General features: G+C 45.8%; 2 protein-coding genes across 6 annotated transcripts in view; one reads left to right on the top strand and one right to left on the bottom strand.

The window, feature by feature from the left end:
• The window catches only part of MED7 (mediator complex subunit 7), a 437050-nt gene that overhangs the window by 156657 nt on the left and 260738 nt on the right, over positions 1-19655 (bottom strand). The window lies entirely within an intron of this gene.
• Positions 1-19655, top strand: part of CYFIP2 (cytoplasmic FMR1 interacting protein 2) — a 132221-nt gene that overhangs the window by 25099 nt on the left and 87467 nt on the right. For all 5 annotated transcript variants that reach the window (XM_050793900.1, XM_050793897.1, XM_050793899.1 and 2 more), the window contains 6 exons: positions 4892-4969; positions 6811-6912; positions 10553-10734; positions 12891-12987; positions 14349-14477; positions 17854-17958. In XM_050793900.1, the coding sequence (XP_050649857.1) occupies positions 4892-4969; positions 6811-6912; positions 10553-10734; positions 12891-12987; positions 14349-14477; positions 17854-17958 (693 nt within the window). The remainder of the gene's footprint in view (positions 1-4891; positions 4970-6810; positions 6913-10552; positions 10735-12890; positions 12988-14348; positions 14478-17853; positions 17959-19655) is intronic.

Here is a 19655-nt window from a genome sequence, read left to right as displayed (position 1 = left end):
TTTGTGGGCGTGTGGGCTGGGGTGCGGGGAGGTGCCGAACGGGACACATTCCTTCTGCAGGCTCCAGGGGAAAGTCTGTGCCCTTGCCTTTTCCACCTTCTAGAGGTGTCTACATTCCTTGACTTGTGGCCCCCAGCCAGCAGTGACATCACTCTGATCTCTGCCTGCATCTTCAAATGTCCTTCTCTGACTCTTCTGCCTCCCTCTTTTGCTTATGAGTACCTTGTGTTTACACTGGGCTCCCCAGGATAATCCAGAATCACCACCACCACCCCCCTACCCACATTGCAAGGCTCTTAACTTGATCACATCTGTAAACTCCCTCTTTCCCTGTGAAGGAACATATTCACAGGCACCAGGGATTAGGGTGCAGACATCTTTGGGGGACCATTATTCTGCCTACACAGGGAGAGTGTTGATGTGGCTTAGGCATGAGTCATGAGTGGCGTGCAATGCTGACATTCCCGGATAACATCAAAATCTCCCTTCGGTCAACAGTGTCCTCCTCATGCCTTTCCCAGTCTTTCTGGGGTAGCTTCTCAGCAGCAATGTGGGCATATGAGATGCTCATCTTCTTGTATGTCTCCTGCCCCCTACTTGGGCAAGGTGAATCTCTTGAAGGGCAGGATAACCAGAGAAAAGAGGAGGGGAAGTGCGCAAACCACATAATTGACCAACTATATGGAAGAGTTGAAGGTTCTTTGCTGGGGGTCAGATGGGGGCTGAGTGATCACTGAATCTGCCACTACAGAAAATTTGAGCCAGACTCACATTGGGTTTAAGTCGTGGACTTTCAGAATATTAGAAATGTAAAGGACTTTAGAGATCCTTAGTCCTGAAGCTGTCAATGTGGGCTACACAAGAGAATCAACCTGGGGATTGTTTAAAAACACCAATGTCCTACCCCATCCCCAGGGATAAATAGTTAGTTTGGGGCCTGGCTTAGGCATCAAAGTTCCCCAGGTAACTCTAACGTACAACCAGGGCTGAACACCAATGATTCAGGCCAACTCTTTACCTCCAAGTAAGGAAATTAAGACATTAAAAATTAAAAGATGGGCCCAAGAAGAGTGAGGACCAGTACTCAAGTTTCCCCACTCAGGGCTCTTTCCACCGCACAATCCTAACCTCTACATTCCAGCATAATTATATGACAGATCTGGCTGACGGCCAAACTGTCCGCAGGGCAGAGTTCACATTCTTCTTGTTCACTGCGCTGTTCGCAGCACAAAGCACAGAGCCTGGGACCCGTGAGTACCCAGTTAAACATTCACTGAATGCATGAGTTGGAATTACACCTGTTGGCAGGCAGTTCAGTGCTAAAAGTAGACATATGTTCCTTACATGACTGACTGTCACTTCCCCTTTTTGACATGTGTTCTGAGGCAGATGACTGCGGGACCCACAGGCTTGATTGGCTCTCCCTGTTCTCAAGGACAACATGTTACTGATTTTCAAAGTTCTCTAAATTAATCATTGTAAGTGTGACTTGGCAATGACATTTGCTGTTGAAAACAGAACTGTCATAAGTAAATTAATCTGCTATTGTACTAATAAGATATTATGAAATGGTGATATGTGGATTTTAAAATAAAGTTATTTATTTATTTATTTTATTTATTTATTTTGAGATGGAGTCTTGCTCTGTCGCCCAGGCTGGAGTGCAGTGGCGCGATCTTGGCTCACTGCAAGCTCCGCCTCCCGGGTTCATGCCATTCTCCTGCCTCAGCCTCCCGAGTGGCTGGGACTATAGGTGCCCATCACCATGCCCGGCTACTTTTTTGTATTTTTAGTAGAGGCAGGGTTTCACCGTGTTAGCCAGGATGGTCTCGATCTCCTAACTTCATGATCTGCCTGCCTTGGCCTCCCAAAGTGCTGGGATTACAGGCATAAGGCAACACGCCCGACCTGAAGTTCATTTTTTAATGTAGATACAAACATTTATAAAAAGAGATGGCCTAGTAAAATTCTTTTTTTGTTGACTTTTTTTTCAAGGTGTATTTCCATTTAAAGTGTACAATTCAGTAGTTTTTAGCATATTCACAATGTTACACAGCCATGGCTACTACCTAATTTTCATCACCCCTAAAAGATACCCTGGACCTGTTAGCAATCAATCCCAATTCCTCTCACCCCCCCACCTCCTGGCAGTCACTAATATACTTTCTGTTTCTATAGATTTGCCTATTTTCATCTAAATAAATAATCCAATATGGGACCTTTTGTGTCTGGCTTCTTTTACTTAGCATAATGTTTTCTTTATTTCTTTTCTTTTCTTTTCTTTCTCTCTCTCTCTCTCTTTCTCTCTCTCTCTCTCTCTCTCCCTCTCCTTTCCTTTTCTTTTCTTTTCTTTTTTTTCTTTTCTTTCTTTTTTTGAGACAGAGTTTTACTGTTGTTGCCCAGGCTGGAGTGCAATAGCACGGTCTTGGCTCACCACAACCTCCGCCTCCTGGGTTCAAGCGATTCTCCTGCCTCAGCCTCCCAAGTAGCTGGGATTACAGGCATGCGCCACCACGCCTGGCTAATTTTGTATTTTTAGTAGAGATGGGGTTTCTCCGTGTTCATCAGGCTGGCCTCGAATTCCCGACCTCAGGTGATCCGCCTGCCTCGGCCTCCCAAAGTGCTGGGATTACAGACGTGAGCCACCATGCCTGACCAGCATAGTGTTTTCAGAGTTCATCCATGTGGCAGCGTGTATCAGTAGTTCATTACTTTGTATTGCCAAATAATTAATTGTATGGATATGCCACATTTTACTTATCCATCCATCCGTTGATGGACACTCAGGTTATTGAGCTATTTTGAATAATGCTGCTATGAATATTTGTGTTACTTGCAAATCTTGAATCTACACATTTTTCTGTGTGGATATTCGTTTTCAGTACTCTTGGGTATACACATACCCAGGAGTTACTGGGTCGAATGGTAAATCTGTGGTTAACATGTTGTAACACTGCCAGATTACTGTCCTGACTCACTTCATAGATTACCAAGAGTATGTGTGTGTGTTCCATTTAATTCTCATAAAATTGTATGAGATTATTATTATCGTGATTTAACAAATGACTAAGTGGAGAATTTTAGGATAAGTGATTTACAGTAGACTAAAGGGCTAATAAGTGATGAAGCTGGTATTTTAGCCCACATGTTTATGTATGTATGTATGTATGTCTGAGGTGAAGTCTCACTCTGTCACCCAGGCTGTGAGTGCAGTGGTGCAATCTAAGCTCACTGCAGCCTCTGCCTCCCGGGCTCATGCAATTCTCCTGCCTCAGCCTCCCGAGTAGCTGAAATTGCAGGCGCCCGCCACCACACCTGGCTAATTTTTGTATTTTTAGTAGAGACGGGGTTTTGCCATTTTGGCCAGGCTCATCTTGAACTCCTGACCTCAGGTGATCCACCCACCTCAGCCTTTCAAAGCACTAGGATTACACGTGTGAGCCACCATGCCCAGCCTTGAGCCCAGATATTTGGACCTTGAGTTTAGGTCTCTTTCCACAGTAACACTTCCTCAGTGAGATGAGTCATGACTGTATTTTTTCACATTAGTTTTTCATGCTGTTGTCGGTTTTCCCATCTGCTCTGCTTATTATTAAAAATTGATATTAATCCTTTTCCTGCTTATGAGATAGTACATGGGCTCTTATAAAAGTATGAGCATTATAGTGCTGTAGGACTTTTTAAAAAGTGATGCAAAACAATCCAGCCCCCAGAGCACTTGCTATTCATAGCTTGGTGCATGTTGCACTGAAATTTTTTTCAATACGTAATAATGTAATCACCTGACGGGTTTTTCCTGTCCACGACACAGACAAAACCAATTCACTGAGACAGTGGTATTGCAGTAAAGAAGGAGTTTAATCAATATGAGGCTGCCCACAAAGGAGACAGAGTTACTATGCAAATCAGCCTCCTCAAAAGCGTGGAGATTAGACTTTTTTCCAGGATGGTTTGGTGGGCATGGGGCTAGGAAATGGGTGCTGATTGATTGGGAATGCGGTCATGGAGTGTGGAAAACAGGCTTCATGTGCTGAGGCTGCCTCTGGGTGGGGGCCATTGGACCAGTCGAGTCCCAAAAGTCCAGGTGGAGTCAGTCTGAAGAACTTCTCAAAAGACCAATCTTACATTCTACAATAGTGTTGGTATTAGTAAGAGCAATTGGGGAAGTCCCAAATCTTGTGACCTCCGGCCACGTGACTCCTAAGTAGTAAGGGATTATGGAAAATATGCCTACATCTTAAGCAGAATTCACGCACCTCTCATAATCCTAACCTTGTGGACTTTCATTAGATTTACAAAGGCAGTTTAGTTTTGGAAAGGGCTATTATCTTCCTTGCTTTAAGGTTAAACTGTCAACAAAATTCCTCCCAAAGGTAGCTTAGCCTGCATCCAGGAATGACCAAGGACAGTTTGGAGGTTAGAAGCAAGATGGCGTCAACTATGTCAGATTTCTCTCCTGTCATAATCTTTGCAAAGGCAGTTTTGATAATATACTTTCATAACTATTTCTGTTTTGTTTTTTAACCTATCTGCTGTACATACTGTTTTGCTACTTGCTTATTTTCTTGCTAATGTTATATCTGGGTGGCACATAGGTCTCCCCCATTCTTTCTAAGGTAGCCATCCATCTGTTTGGGAAAATGTGGCCTGAGGGTGAGTTCTTCTCAAACTCATTGTGTATGTGAGTCACCTGGGAATTTTGTTGAAATGCAGATTCTTATTACATAGGCCCAGGGAGGGGCCTGAGATTCTGCATTTCCAGTAAGGTCCCCAGGTGATGTCCATGCTGTGAGTCCATGGACCATTCCATAAGCAGTGAGGACCTGGGGGCTTTTGAAGCCTGGTGGCACCCATCTGGTTCCTCCCTGCTGAGGCTGTTTTACCATTTCAGAATGAGATGCTGGAGGAAGGACATGAGTATGCGGTCATGCTGTACACCTGGCGCAGCTGTTCCCGGGCCATTCCCCAGGTGAGACTGTCCTTGCTGTGTGTCTCTTTCCCCTCCAGAGGACATTACTAACCCCGACTTCATCCCCAAACCAGAGAGCTGAGCTATTTTTTTTTCCACATGGTAGGGAGTAAAGCAGGTCCTCTTATCCAAGGAAGAACCTGGACGACATTCAGAGAGCTTCCCATAAAAGTGATGACAGGGACCCATGTCGAGGGACTGAAAACACATTTGTTCAATATATTTTATTTCCAAAGCGGTATATGGTAACTACATGACACCAAAACCACTGCAGAGGGTATGAAGTAAAAAGCAAGATGTTCCCACTGCCTCACCCCAACCACCCAAAGCCACCTCCCGCCATAGGATGGCCATGTACACTCTGTGACATACTCTTCTGGATCTTTTTCCTGACATGAATATTATTTTGTAAATTATTATTTACAAAAATGTATTGTTTCGTGTTTCTATTGTTCTGCCACTTGCTTTTTTCCCCACTTAATTCTTACTTACTGACTTTTTTCATGTTGACACATACAGATATTTTTATTACCATCAGTGCCATCAGCATGTAATTAGCGGGTCCTATGGCAACAAAGTCAGCAAGCCACAGGTGTGTAAAGAGAAACTATTCCTGCCCCTTCTTCCTAATTCTAGGCCCCAGCAATAAACTACTATTAATGGTTTGGTTTGCATCCTTTCAGATTTTCTATGCCTGTCTTATATATGAGCACACATGCTGTCTTGTTTCACTTAACAAAAATGGGACCTGACTATTCTGTCACTTTTTTCAACTGTTTATGGTGACTTTGTTTCCTGGTTACATAGAATTGTCTCATTCCTTCTAACAGCTCACAGTGATATTATGTGATTGTAGCATATTTTATCCACTTAATGGTCAACTAGTGGATATTTAGCATGATGCTGCCATTGTAAGACTTTCTAAGCAATAGTGTGAAGAATGTCCCTGTGCTTACCTTGGCTCACTCTTCAGATCCCGTGTATCCATTAGCAGTCTTGGCGTATGCGTTGTGAGGATGTCTGCCATGGGTTTCTAATGTGCACACTGGTGAAAACTGCAGAGTAGGGGAAATGGGCCTGGGTAGGCCTCGGGGAGCTTTGTCCCAGGTGTATCCAGAACAATGGAAAGAACATTTCTCTCTACTTAGAATCCAGCTGGACCCTGCTGGAGTGAGGACAGGGGAAAGACTGAAGGAGGGAGAGCTTGCAGATCAACATGAACATGTCAGTAGCTCACGGACAGGGCACAGAACTGAGAAGAAGGAAGGAGGAGGGTTTTGTTCTTGGGACGAACTGGTTCCTTTCCTGCAGCCAGTGTCTGGGGAGCATTTCTGCCCCCTGCCATCCTGGTGAAGCAGGGGCTACCCAAATCTCCTCTCACCGGGATGAGCAGATCAGTTATCATCCAAAATCAGGTATATCTGAGAGTGAAAAAGAGCCCTATTTTGACCACAGGGCCGCACATGGTGGCTCATGCCTGTAATCCCAGCAATTTGGGAGGCTGAGGTGGGAGGATTGCTTGAGCCCAGGAGTTCAAGACCAGCTTGGGCAACATAGTGAGATGCCATCCCTACACAAACTACAAAAATTCACTGGATGTGGTGGTGCATGCCTGAAGTCCCACCTTCTTGGGAGGCTTAGTTGGGAGGATCACTTGAGCCTGGGAGGTTGAGGTTTCAGTGAGCCATGATCGTGACACTGCCCTCTAGTCTGGATGACAGAGCAAGACCCTGTCTCAAAAACAAAATGAAACAAAACAAAAAACGGTAAGAAAACAACAGGTGTGAAACCAGGACTGCCTGGGCAAACCAGGATGTGTGTGCCCCTACCGTCCCCCACAGGTGAAATGCAACGAGCAGCCCAACCGAGTAGAGATCTATGAGAAGACAGTGGAGGTGCTGGAGCCGGAGGTCACCAAGCTCATGAAGTTCATGTATTTTCAGGTGAGTGGGGAGGGGCAGTTCTGCATCTGGAGAACTGAAAAGACCCCTAGTCGTCTAATCATTGGGGTCTGCAGTTTTTTTGCCATGTTATTTATTCACTCGGCAAATGTTTTCTGACTGTGCCTTACACACCCCTGAGTGAGCAAGACAGATGAGTCTCCCCGCCCTCGTGATTTTCATCCTAGTGAGTATGTGAGTGTGTTTTGTGTAGGAGGAGAGACAGACAATAAGCAATACACATTAATATTCAGGGAATAATAAATTCTCTGAGTAAAATAACATTTTGAAAAATTCTGGGTGTGCCTGTGATGTGGGTGCTGCTTTAGGGACAGCCTCTCAGGAGGTGGCATTTGAGCTGGGACTCTAGAGAGAGAGACTGACCTGTGGTGACCAGGAGGAAAGGGTTTCAGGCAGAAGGTATCACGGAGGCAAAAGCCTTGAGGCTGAGGCTGGAAGGAGCTTGCTGTGTTTAAGAAATAAAATGAAGGGCCTGGGTGTGAGGGAAATGGGAAGGTGGGGTGTGGGTATGCAGCCTGGGCGGGGAGCATGGCCTTTGGAGGCAGAGAAGCCCAAGTCACATCCCTGGCCCTTTCACTCTCGAACTGTGTGCTTGTGAGTTATTTAACGTCTCTGACACCTTGGGGTTGTTCACCTTGAAAATGACCTGCTTCACAGGTTTATGGTGAGAATAAATGAGGTCTGTTTGTAAAGAGCCAAGTGGGACCCTGGTCAGAGTAGGTTTCACAAATTGCAGCGGCTGTTAGCATCATGGACCTGCCTTCGGGAGCCCAAAATCTTTTTGGGAAGGCAGGGCCAAGAGAGAAGAACTATCCAGAAACTGATTGAGTGTGAAACTGAGAGTCCCCTGATGAGAGGTATTTACAGAAGGGAGGATCTGGAATAATTTAGAACTATGCTGTCTAGTGCCATAGCCATTAGCCACATGTGGGTACTTACCTTAATTAAAAAGTGACAACATGAAAAACATAAAGATTAAAAGCTAAACATGAGTAAAAATAAAATTTTTAAATCAAAGCATGAGGTAGGTTGGAAAAAAATGAAACGAGACACTATGAAAAATTCAGTTCCTCAGTAATCCTAGGCACATTGCAAGTGCTGAGTGGCCTTGTGTGATGGTAGCTGTCGTATTGGACAGTGCATATATGGACCATTTTCATCCTCACAGAGTATAGTTGGACTTAGACTCTGGAAGGAGAAAGTGTGACTTAGTCTTTGAAGGAAAGGACGGACTGGCTGGTTGGGCCTCTCAGGCCTATGGAAGCGGAGTGGAGCTCAAGCGGGGCCATCGTTTCTCTTCCCCATTCCTTCTCTGCTTTCCTTTTCTTCCTCCTCTTTCTTTCTTGTTCTTTCTGGGTTACTACAGTAGCCTTGTTTTGTTGTTGCTGTTCAACTGCCTTTTAAAATGTATGGTACCAGTTTTACAGACATATACTTAACACATTCCATATAATTTGCCCATTTAAAGTGGATAATTTAGCAGTTTTTAATATATTCACAGAATTGTGCATTCATCACCGCAGTCAGTTTTATTTATTTATCTATTTTTGAGACAGAGTCTTGCTCTGTCGCCCAGGCTGAAGTGCAGTGACACTGGCTCGGCTCACTGCAACTTCAGCCTGCTGGTTTCAAGTGATTCTCCTGCCTCCACGTCCCTCCTGAGTAGCTGGGACCACAGGTGTGTGCTACCACACTCAGCTAATTTTTTTTTTTTTTTTTTTTTAGTAGATATGGGGTTTCTCCATGTTGGCCAGGCTGGTCTCAAACTCCTGGCCTCAAATGATCCACCCGCCTTGGTCTCCCAAAGTTCTGGGATTACAGACGTGAGCCATCACACCTGGCCCACAATCAATTTTAGAACATCTTCATTACCCCAAAAAGAAATCCCACACCCTTTGGCCGTCACTCCATAATACCCTCATCTCCGCCCACATCCCAGCCCGAGGCAACCACTAAGCTACTTTATGCCTCCATGGATTTGCCTATTCTGGACATTTCATATAAACTGAATCATACATGTGGTCTTTTGTGTCCATCTGGCTCTTTTCAGTTAGTGTGATGTTTTTAAGGATCATCCATGTTACAGCATGTGTCAGAATTTCATTCCTTTTCAGGACTGAATACTATTCCATTGTATGGATGTACTATATTTTATTTATCCATTCATCAGTTGATGGACTTTGGTTTATTTCCACTTTGGGGCTAGGATGAAGAAACATTGATCATTCATGTGCAAGTTTTTGTGTGGACATATGTTTTCATGTCTCTCGAGTAGAGACCTAGGAGTGGAATTGTTGGGTCAGATGGTAACCCCATCTTTAAGCCTTTAAATACCCCCTTAACTATTCTCTCACTTTTATCTTTGCACCCTACAGTCTGTTCTCCCCACAGCAGCCAATGGGACTCTTTTAAAATATAATTCAGGCCATGTTATCTGGCCTCAGAACCTCCCATGTCTCCCCAACTCATGCAGTGCCCAAGCCCAAGCCCTCACAAAGGCCTACAAGAGCCAGTGCCCTGGCCTCATCTCTCTGTCTCCTGGTGCACTCACTCCAGTTCAGCCACCCTGGCTTCCTTCCCATCCCTGGAACATGCCTCAGGGCCTTCACACTGACCATTAAGTTACCCCGTATGCCTCTTTTTCCTCCTCTTTCAGCTTCTTTTCCTGAAAGTCACTTCTTGAGGATTCCATCTCTGATCTTCTTCCTTAGAAGGAGAACCCCTCTGAGCCTTTCTCCTCAAGCTTTCCTGCTTTGTTTTTCTCCATAGCACATACCACGTTCTAATAGATCTATGCATTGTTTTCTGTCTTCTCTCACTAGAATGTAAACTCCTAGGCCGGGCATGGTGGCTCACACCTGTAATCCCAGCACTTTGGGAGGCTGAGGCAGGCAGATCACTTGAGGTCAGGAGTTCAAGACCAGCCTGGCCAACATGGTGAAACCCAGTCTCTACTGAAAATACAAAAAATTAGCTGGGCATAGTGGTGTGTGCCTGTAATCTCTGCTACTCGGGAGGCTCAGGCGGGAGAATCACTTGAGCCTGAGAGGCGGAGGTTGCAGTGAGCCGAGATCGCGACACTGCACTCCAGCCTGGGTAACGGTGAAACTCAGTCTCAAAAACAAACAAACAAAAAAAGTAGAATGTAAGCTCCTGAAGGCAGAATTTCATTGCTTGTCTGCTTTTCTCTTTTGTTTCCTGCTCTGCCCCAGGACCTAGAATGATGCCTGGCACATAGTAGATGGCCATTAAATAGCTACTGGATGAATGAACCTCTTTTTCTCTCTGTATGTCTCTCTCACTCTTGGTCTCTACCACCTTATTGACTGGTTTCTGACACTGTCCTACGTGCTGGAAATGCCAAAATGAATAAGACATAATGCTCAGCCAATGTATGTTGAATGAATGCATTGATTTGAATCACTTGGGGGCAGGTTCCAGGCTCCCCTCTAGAAATCAGCTTTGGATTTAAGGACTCCTCTGAGAAAATTTGCCTGGCAGATTTGCCTTTCTCCAGAGGGCTGGCTCCAAGGAAGGCCCTAGAGGAGCCTGCACCCTGCCCCTACAAGGGAGCACAGTAAGCCGCCCCAGGGGACCTTACTCGCTGCCCCTCTGCCCCCAGCGCAAGGCCATCGAGCGGTTCTGCAGCGAGGTGAAGCGGCTGTGCCACGCCGAGCGCAGGAAGGACTTTGTCTCTGAGGCCTACCTCCTGACCCTGGGCAAGTTCATCAACATGTTTGCTGTCCTAGATGAGCTAAAGAACATGAAGTGCAGCGTCAAGAATGACCACTCTGCCTACAAAAGGTCAGGGCAACCTCCCCTTCTCCCTTTCCCCAGCGGGGCCCCTCCTCCAGGGCTGCCTGCCAAGTGGAGGAAGAGGATGGAGCCCCTCTCACCTGCTCTTTCTTTGATACCAAACTAGCCATCTCCCAAACACAGCAGGGCTCGGCCTGATTCAATGTGGTTTGAGGAACAGGGCATAGAGCTGGGCCTTGGAAGAACTTAATCTTTGAAGAGTTTTATGTCTCAAGATAGAATCAAATCCTCATTCCCCCATCTGTGGAGCAGCAGCATTTTACGTTGCCCCATGTAATATGGAACCAGTAAGATCATCACAGACTGGTTACATTAGTCATTTTCTGCAAGAATCATAAAGCCAATTCAAACAGTGTATGTAGAAGAAGGAAATGAATTGGCTCACAGAAAGTCCAGGCACACCTGCACGCAGGCACTCAGATGATAATGTTAACCTGGGTGCCTCCAGCTCTCAGCTCGACCTCCTCCTCTACATTGGCTTCATTCTCAGGTCTGTGGAGTCTTCCAGCAGCTTTCCTCAGGCCAGTGCAGCAACCCCAGCTTCTAAGGAAGGACGGGATGCTGCTTCTTCCAAATTAGTATTTGGAACTCTGAATATCCTCCCAGGGAGGATTGCCTTTGATTCAGCTTGAGTCATATGCTAAACCTCCTGTCAGTCACTGGAGGTGTAGAGGTGGGGATACGCTGATGGGATGGTTGCTCACCTTTGGAGTTCAGGGTCTCTGCCAGCTCTTAAAAAGATTAGCCAGGAGAGGTGTCTCACACCTGTAATCCTAGCGCTTTGGGAGGCCACGGCAGGCCCATCACTTAAGCCCAGGAGTTCGAGACCAGCCTGGGAAACATAGTGAGACCCCATCTCTCTTTTTTAATTAAAACAAACAAACAAAAAGGACTGAAAGTGGGGGAGGAGTCGTTCCAGAAACCAGTATACAGCCACCCAGAAGTCTCTTGAGAAGGATTTGCTGTGCCTCTGATAAAGGCATCTTCTTGGGCTGCAAGGTAACCAGAGAAAACAGACTGATTCTCACAAGTTTACCTTCCTGAGTCAGCTGTGACATCTGGTGCTGTCCAGCAGGCAGGGCCCCGTCTCAAGGCTGACTTAGAAGTTGACAACTTTACAAAGTTTTTTTGTTTTGTTTTGTTTTGTTTTTTTGAGATGGAGTCTCGCTCTGTCACCCAGGCTGGAGTGCAGTGTGCAATCGCAACCTCTGTCTGTCAGGTTCAAGCGATTCTTCTGCCTCAGCCTCCAGAGTAGCTAGGACTACAGGCGCCCGCCACCGTGCCTGGCTAAGTTCTGTATTTTTAGTAGAGACAAGGTTTGACCATATTGGCCAGGCTGGTCTTGAACTCCTGACCTTGTGATCCGCCTGCCTTGGCCTCCCAAAGTGCTTTTTATGGGTAGCTTATTGTATAATATCTTCTACCAAATTTTCCCCAGCTGCAGCCAGACTGCTTCTGTCATGGCCGCAAATGAGATTCTCTGCAGCCCAGCTAGGTCATGAGCAAGACGGGGTGTCTTGTCTGTTTTCACAGTTCGTGATGACACAGGTGGCACCATCTCCAGGTTAGGCTGGGAAGTCAGGCAGCCGCAGCTTTCTCCCATCAAGTCCTGCTTGTGTTCCCTGTGCCCGTCATCCCATCACCTGCAATTCTGTGAGGTTCCATAGACTTCTGTTTTCTATACAGTGCTTTGCTTTGGAAATGTTGAAGTTTTCCTGTAAATAATGGAATACACAACAAGTGCATTCTAGCATCCTACCTGCGCTGCTTCTCCGTAACTTACCATGCAGCCTCACTGGAGGTCACAGGAGAGTACAAGGATATCATTTTACTCCCTGTTTCACCACTCCTGGCTGGTTGATGGGATGCTAGTTCCCCTTAAACTATCTGAGATTTCAGAGATTTTTAGTACATTCCCGCCTTTTAATTTAAGGGGTCCTTATTACAAGGGTGTAGACAGCCCCAAAGCAAATGACTTCAGAACACACTCTGTTTCGACGTTAGCATTGCCTGGGATATTCAGAGCTCTTTAACTTCCAAGATGGTGTCACTCTGGGTTAGGTGGGCATGGGAGCCCGTGAGGCATGGTTTAGGCTGTTGTGCCTGGACAGTCCTCTCTGCAGCGCCCACTATCTATGTTTCAGGGCGGCACAGTTCCTGCGGAAGATGGCGGATCCCCAGTCTATCCAGGAGTCGCAGAACCTTTCCATGTTCCTGGCCAACCACAACAGGATCACCCAGGTGAGGGCAGACTCCTTGTTAGGCCTGACCTGGTGTCTCGGGGTTACGGGCAGGCATGTAGAGGTTGGGTGGACCACGAGCCCAAGCAGACAAGCTCGGTCTGCAGCTTCCGTCTCCGCTGCCCTCCGTGAGAGTGAAATGCAGCTGAGGACTTAAATCTCTCCTCCCAACCCCAGGTGGCCCATTCACCCTCTCCAGTTGTCATTCTCGTGAAGCCCTCTCAGCCAGTGCTCTGACCCTGCATCAGGGTTGAGAACGTGGGGTCTGGAGTTAGGCAGCCTTGTTTTCTAATCCTAGACCACCACTGACCCACTCTGTAAGACCTGGGGCCAATCTAAGCCTCAGTTTCCTCTTCTGTAAAATGGGTCTGTTATTTTGAGAATATTATGAGAACCCAGCTCATAGGACTGTTGTGAGAAATAAATGATACCAGTATATGAAAAGTCCTTAGCATGCAGATCCTGACAGATGTTCAGGGCCTAGGAAGACATAGTTGTTATTGCTACCACTGGTTTGCCAGGGCACTCCCCTCAGCTGCCATTTTCCCATTTTGCCCAACATAAGCAAGACAAGCATCACTTGTCTTGCTTTCTGTCACTTCAGCCTAAACAGGCTCTAGCAAGAATGTCTGCAGGACTCAGGACAAAACTGAGGGGATCCTCCATCTTCCAAGGGTATTCACGCTCAAATCCATATCACAGAGGCCCTTGGGTTGACAGGGCCCTCGCCACTCTTTGTTAACTGCAGAAAGCTGTTCAGTCACTGAGGCCTCAGGTTTTCTTTCTCTTGCCTGTGGGAAGTACCAGCAGTGTCCTCCTCTGCATACCCTGCAGGGTCCTGGTTGGTCCCTTTGGAGAGAAAGGGCCTGGAGTGGGGACCTCAGACCCTTCTCTAATAGATGTTTTTCTACTGCTGTGTCCTGCCGGGAGGGAGACACCTGCCCCACTCCCCACCACCAGCTCTCCTCCCCCGGGTGGGGTTTTGCTGCCATTGTCTGAGAAGACATCCTAGATAAACCCACGTCCTCCAAGCTGAGCTGAAATGACAAGAAGCCTATTGCTGTAAAACTGAGCTGCTTTTTAGCTCAGGCCAGGAAAGCACTTTCTAACCATCAGAAATGCCGGGGAATTAAATAGGGGGATGAGTTCCTTGCCATGGGAGGTGTGCAGGAGTACTGTGGGGACATCAAGGAGAGGATTCAGGCATCAGGTGCCAGCTGGCATGCAGGCTGCCCTCCCTGGAGCTGTGATTCCTGGCCATCAGTGGGGACCACACCTGCCAGCTGTGGGCCTTCTGCAGGGGTGCAGGTGAGGGCACAGGATACATGCGCTGCCTAACCTGAGGGTGGCGCTGCTGTTTAGTGTCTCCACCAGCAACTGGAAGTGATCCCAGGCTATGAGGAGCTGCTGGCTGACATTGTCAATATCTGCGTGGATTACTACGAGAACAAGATGTACCTGACCCCTAGTGAGAAACACATGCTCCTCAAGGTAAAACGCCCTTGAGGCCACACCCATGGGGCCTGGGCTTACCCTCTCACCTTCTTCTTATTAAAAATCCTTTTTAAAAAACAATGTTTCTTTTTTTCTTAAACATTGATACAGATCTTACTGCACAGAATGGTTTGTAACTTGTTCCTTTCCTATAGTATAATATACCATAGTCACCTTTCCAGATGTCATTAAGGCTATTTCTACAATGTTATGTTTAATGACTGCCAAGTATTCCATTGTTTTGGAACATTGTCCTGTAACATATCCCCTGTGGTTGGATATTTGTTTGCTAAACTTCATTGAACACCCTTGTAGCAGTTTTTGTGCACATCTTTTTGTCAAGCCCAACTTCCTAGAAGAGGATTTGCTGGCTCAAAGGGAAAAACAGAATAAACCTTTTTTTTTATTATTATTTCAATAGTTTTTGGGGACCAGGTGTTTTTTTGTTGCATGGAAAAGTTCTTTGCTGGTAATTTCTGAGATTTTGGTGCACCTGTCTCACAAGCAGTGTACGCTGTACCCAAAGTGTAGTCCCTCACCCACCTCCCTGCCTTGTCCCCAATTCTCCAAAGTCTATTATATCATTCTTATGCCTGGGCACCCTCGTAGCTTAGCTCCCACTCATAAATGAGAACATACAACATTCTGTTTTTTCGTTCCTGCGTTACTTAACTTAGAATAATAGCCTCCAACTCCATCCAGGTTGCTGTGAATGCCATTATTTTGTTCCTTTTTATGGCTTAGTAGTATTTCCTGATGTGTATGTAGAACACATTTTCTTTATCTGCTTGTTGGTTGATGGGCATTTAGGTTGGTTCTATATTTTTGCAATTGTGAATTGTGCTGCTATAAACATGTGCGCAAGTGTCTTTTTCATACAATAACTTCTTTTCCTCTGGATAGACACCCAGTAGTAGGATTGCTGGATCAAATGGTAATTCTGCTTTTAGTTCTTTAAGGAATCTCCATACTAGAAAACAAAATAAATCTTCAAGCTTTTGCTACATTTTGCCAAAGTGATCACAATTGTTTCATCAGTTTACACGTTTCATTCCAGAATTGTCATATTTATTGTTTTGAAAAATCTGGAATATACAGCAAAGCATAAAAAAAATTAAATCTCTCACAATCTCTTCACCAAGAATTAACACTTTTAGCATTTTCTTTTCCAAGGTGGAGTCTCATTCTGTCTCAGGCTGGAGTGCAGTGGCACAGTCGTGGTTCACTGCAGCCTCTAACTCCCAGGCTCGAGCGATCCTCCCACCTGAGCTTCCTGAGTAGCTGGGACTATAGGCACATGCCACCTCACTCAGCTATTTTTTTAAAACAATTTTTTGTAGAATCAAGGTCTTCCTATGTTGGCCAGGCTGGTCTTGAACTCCTGGGCTCAAGCAATCTGCCCTCCTCAGCCTCCAAAAGTGCTGGGATTACGTGCATGACCCACTGCGCCTGGCCTACTTTCAGCACTTTTATATATGTCCTTCTAAGTTTTTTGCTATGCTTATATATTTTCAAAATTTGCAATCTGCATGACCATGTATCCATTTTATCTCATGTGACTAAATTTATTTGGCGATGTTATGCTGCTGTGAAATAATGTGATTTCCATGAGCCTTCCTTAGCCATTATTCCATTGTTAGCTTAGGTTGTCTCTAACTGATACCTCACAATTGTAGCACTGACGTGAACAGCCTTTTCCCATTCTTTATACACGCTGCAGAGCCCCTTTTGATTCTGTCCCAGATCCTCACTTCTCAACCTTCTGGTGGTTTTTCCTTTTTTTTCTCCTTCAGCGTCTCTCCTGCTATTCTGAGAATCCCAGCCCCGTGCTGGTGCTCCTGTCTTACATGTCTTAGTACCTCAGTTAAGTTTGCAGGGCTGGGTGGCTTTGAGACTTGTTCACTCTGGCTTGCTCCCGACCGTCAGAAATCCAGAGAAGCCAGTCACAGTTCACACACCCCTCTCACCCCTGGTGCTCTGCCTGAGCGGTTGCTGTAGACTTTCCACAAGCTAAGTCACTACCTACCAGCCCACCAAGTAGTCTTAATGTGGCTTTCACATTCTCTAGAGTTCCACACCCGGACTTCCCTGCCTTCTTCCCTCTCTGTTCCCCGCCCTCTTCAATCTGGCCTTCACATGGTTTTGCCACATGGGTAGTTTGTATTAGTGAACTCAGATGCCACCATCGGGCACTGTCTGCTCTTACGCAGAAAAGGATGAAGTTCATTCTGCAGAACAAAATATACCCACAGAGTGGCTCACGCCTGTAATCCTAGCGCTTTAGGAGGCCAAGGTAGAAGGATCACTTGAGCCCAGGAGTTTGAGACAACACAGTGGAACATGATCTTTATAGACAAATACAAAAATTAGCCAACGGTGGCATGAATCTGTAGTCACAGCTTCTCAGGAGGCTGAGGTAAGAGAATCGCTTGAGCCCAGTAGGTTGAGGCTGCAGTGAGCCGTGATCATATCACTGCACTCCAGCTTGGGCGGCGTGGTGGGGGAACAGAGTGAGACCATCTCAAAAAAAAAAAAAAAAGTAAATGCACCCACAGGGGAAGCAACCCTAGCAGTACCCTGCTGCATCCTGTTCATGTCAGATGAGAAATAGAGGCACAGAGAGAAGTGACTTTCTCACGGTCACACAGCTGCTCAGGTCCCCTTCTGCATACATTTTAAAAGGAGCAAAACAAGCCAAGCCAGCATTCAAGAAACTGTTAGAAGGGTTGGAATCAAGAATGTCAACCCACTCAGAGGGCAAATTCAGGAAGATTTTTTTTTAAATTAAAGTCACCAGCAGCTCTTGGAAATCTTTACATTGTCCTTTCTGTGGAGAAAGAGGTGGATACTTTCACATTCACTACCTGTTCAAGTATTCATCAGATGCCTGTGTTGCGCCACACCCTGGGATACAGCAAGGAGCTAGGAGCAGCCCTTTCTCTCAGAAAGATCTAAATGCGGAAATGTCAACAGATTCTGTTCAGCTCCTGTCTCTGCTGCTTAGCTGTGTGGCCTTAGTGAGCTGTCTAACCTCCTTGTGTCTCTGATTCCTCATCTGTAGAACAAGGTTATTGCCGAGAACTTGACTTGAGAAAATAATGCTTATTAATGCTCTGAGCACAGACTCAGGCCCATAGTAAGGGCTGAAGAAGTAGCTGCCATAGTAATACACTAAATTTCTGTTTGAAATTAGACTTCTATTTCCTGCCTTTATTTGAAGATGCATAGGTGTTTATAATATAATGTGCGTCTCTACCGGGTGTGTGTGTGTGTGTGTGTGTGTGTGTAGGACATATACAGACTTACATTTTTGTTTTTAAACTTTTCCAGTGGATGTGATTAGTTTCTATGCTGTGCCTCCTTCTCATTCTAGGTGATGGGCTTTGGCCTCTACCTAATGGATGGAAATGTCAGTAACATTTACAAACTGGATGCCAAGAAGAGAATTAATCTTAGCAAAATTGATAAATTCTTTAAGGTCAGCAACTGGGGCTGGGGCTGGGCAGAGGGCTGAGGTTACCAGAGCTCAGATGTCTTTGGGGGAAAGGGATGAAATGAGCCAGGAAACTGTCATTTTTTTTAATTGAGCTGTAGCTCCAAAGATCCCAAGAGTAGGAAGAGGGAGAGAATAGAACAGCAGGGCCTCCAGCTGCCATCGATGGAGGCATTTATGCCCTAGAAGGCTGTTGCATGAAAGCCACACATAGTTCCAAGTTTCAGGATTCAGCTGGGATTTGGCTAGGAGGAGGCCCTATGCTTCTTTTTGAATGCTGCTTTTTTTTTTTTTTTTCTGAAGTCCCTTGTCACTTAAAGAGGTGCATCCCAGAAGACAGCACCTGCTCTAATTTCCAGTATAAATCAGAGCTCGCAGAAGTAGAATGATTAAAGACTGGATTTTAAATTGGTTGACATTTGTAAAATCACAGGCTCTCACCTGGTACACCAGGGGCCACCTCAGCTTGCCCTTACCTCTGGAGAGAATGCCTCAGCAACATCCGTCATCTACCCACTCTATTTCAGTGCCTCTGAGAGTTGATCTTTTGGCTCCAGATCTTTAAAAATTTGCAGTTAAACTAAGCCTCTTAGAATTTTGCAGAGGAATCTTACACTTTGGAATTAACTTCCCATGTTCTCAATTTATTCTAGCATTGGGCACTGTGGGCTTGGAGCAAGCCTGAGAGGTCAGACGTGGGAAAGCCCAGATTAATATTCACAGCAAAATTCCTTAGTGGTGTGACATGCAGGGCACTAGATTGGGCCTGAGTCCCACTGACTCTTCAAGGTTAAGGAAAAGGAACATAAGTCACTAAGAGGAATCCTGTGCCTTGGCTTTGCTTGTTTTCAAGGGTGGAACTTTTACTTTTCTCTAGAGTTGCCCCAAATGAAAATAGGGCTCATTTTGGGAGACCCTTGCAAAATCTTTCCTAAGTCAGCATGAATGAGATGAGGGTCGAAGAAAGAGAATACAACCCTTCCCTTGGCAGGCCTGGGTATAAGTCTGGCTCTGCCACTTAATAGCTGGATGACTTTGGGAAAGTCGCTAAATCTTTTTTGACTCTGAAACTGAGTTCCAAGTCTGGAAAATGTGAATACCAAGGGTATGGGCTCTGTAGGGTTGCCTGGAGGATTCAGTGGGGTTACAATAGATGACTCAGAGCCCTGGGTTGTATAATCCTGGCTTCTTGACTTCTAGCTGGTCTGACTTTGTGAAAAATCACTTAAGCTGTTTAAGCTTCGGTTTCTTCTCTGAAATGGGAAAGATAATAGTACAGGCTTCACAGCGCTCTTGTATGGCTTGAGATACTGTTTTTAAAGTGCTTGTCGTAGTACCTAGTGCGTGAGAAGCACACGATAAATACCAGCCTCCCTGCCATTTGCCTTGGTTTTTGGTCTGGAGTTGTCTGCCCTCTGATGTTAGGTATTACTATGATTTTAATTGCTTTGAAAGTACAGACTTTCTCAGGAAGACTAACAGCACTCAGACACCTGCTTCTAGCCCAGAATTCATAGCAGCAAGGATGCTTTAAGCCAGGGAAGATTGGAGCAGAAAGGACCCTGCACTGGACAGCCGTCCATCCAATCCTTGGCCTTCACCCATGCTGTTGGCTGAGTGACCTTGGACAAGTCACTTTGCCTCTCTGGGCTCCATTGCCTAGAACATAGAGTTGGTTGGAG

The sequence above is a fragment of the Macaca thibetana genome, chromosome 6 (assembly GCF_024542745.1).
Source record: "Macaca thibetana thibetana isolate TM-01 chromosome 6, ASM2454274v1, whole genome shotgun sequence".
Classification (NCBI taxonomy): Eukaryota; Metazoa; Chordata; class Mammalia; order Primates; family Cercopithecidae; genus Macaca; species Macaca thibetana.
This window is presented reverse-complemented; position numbering and strand designations above follow the sequence as displayed.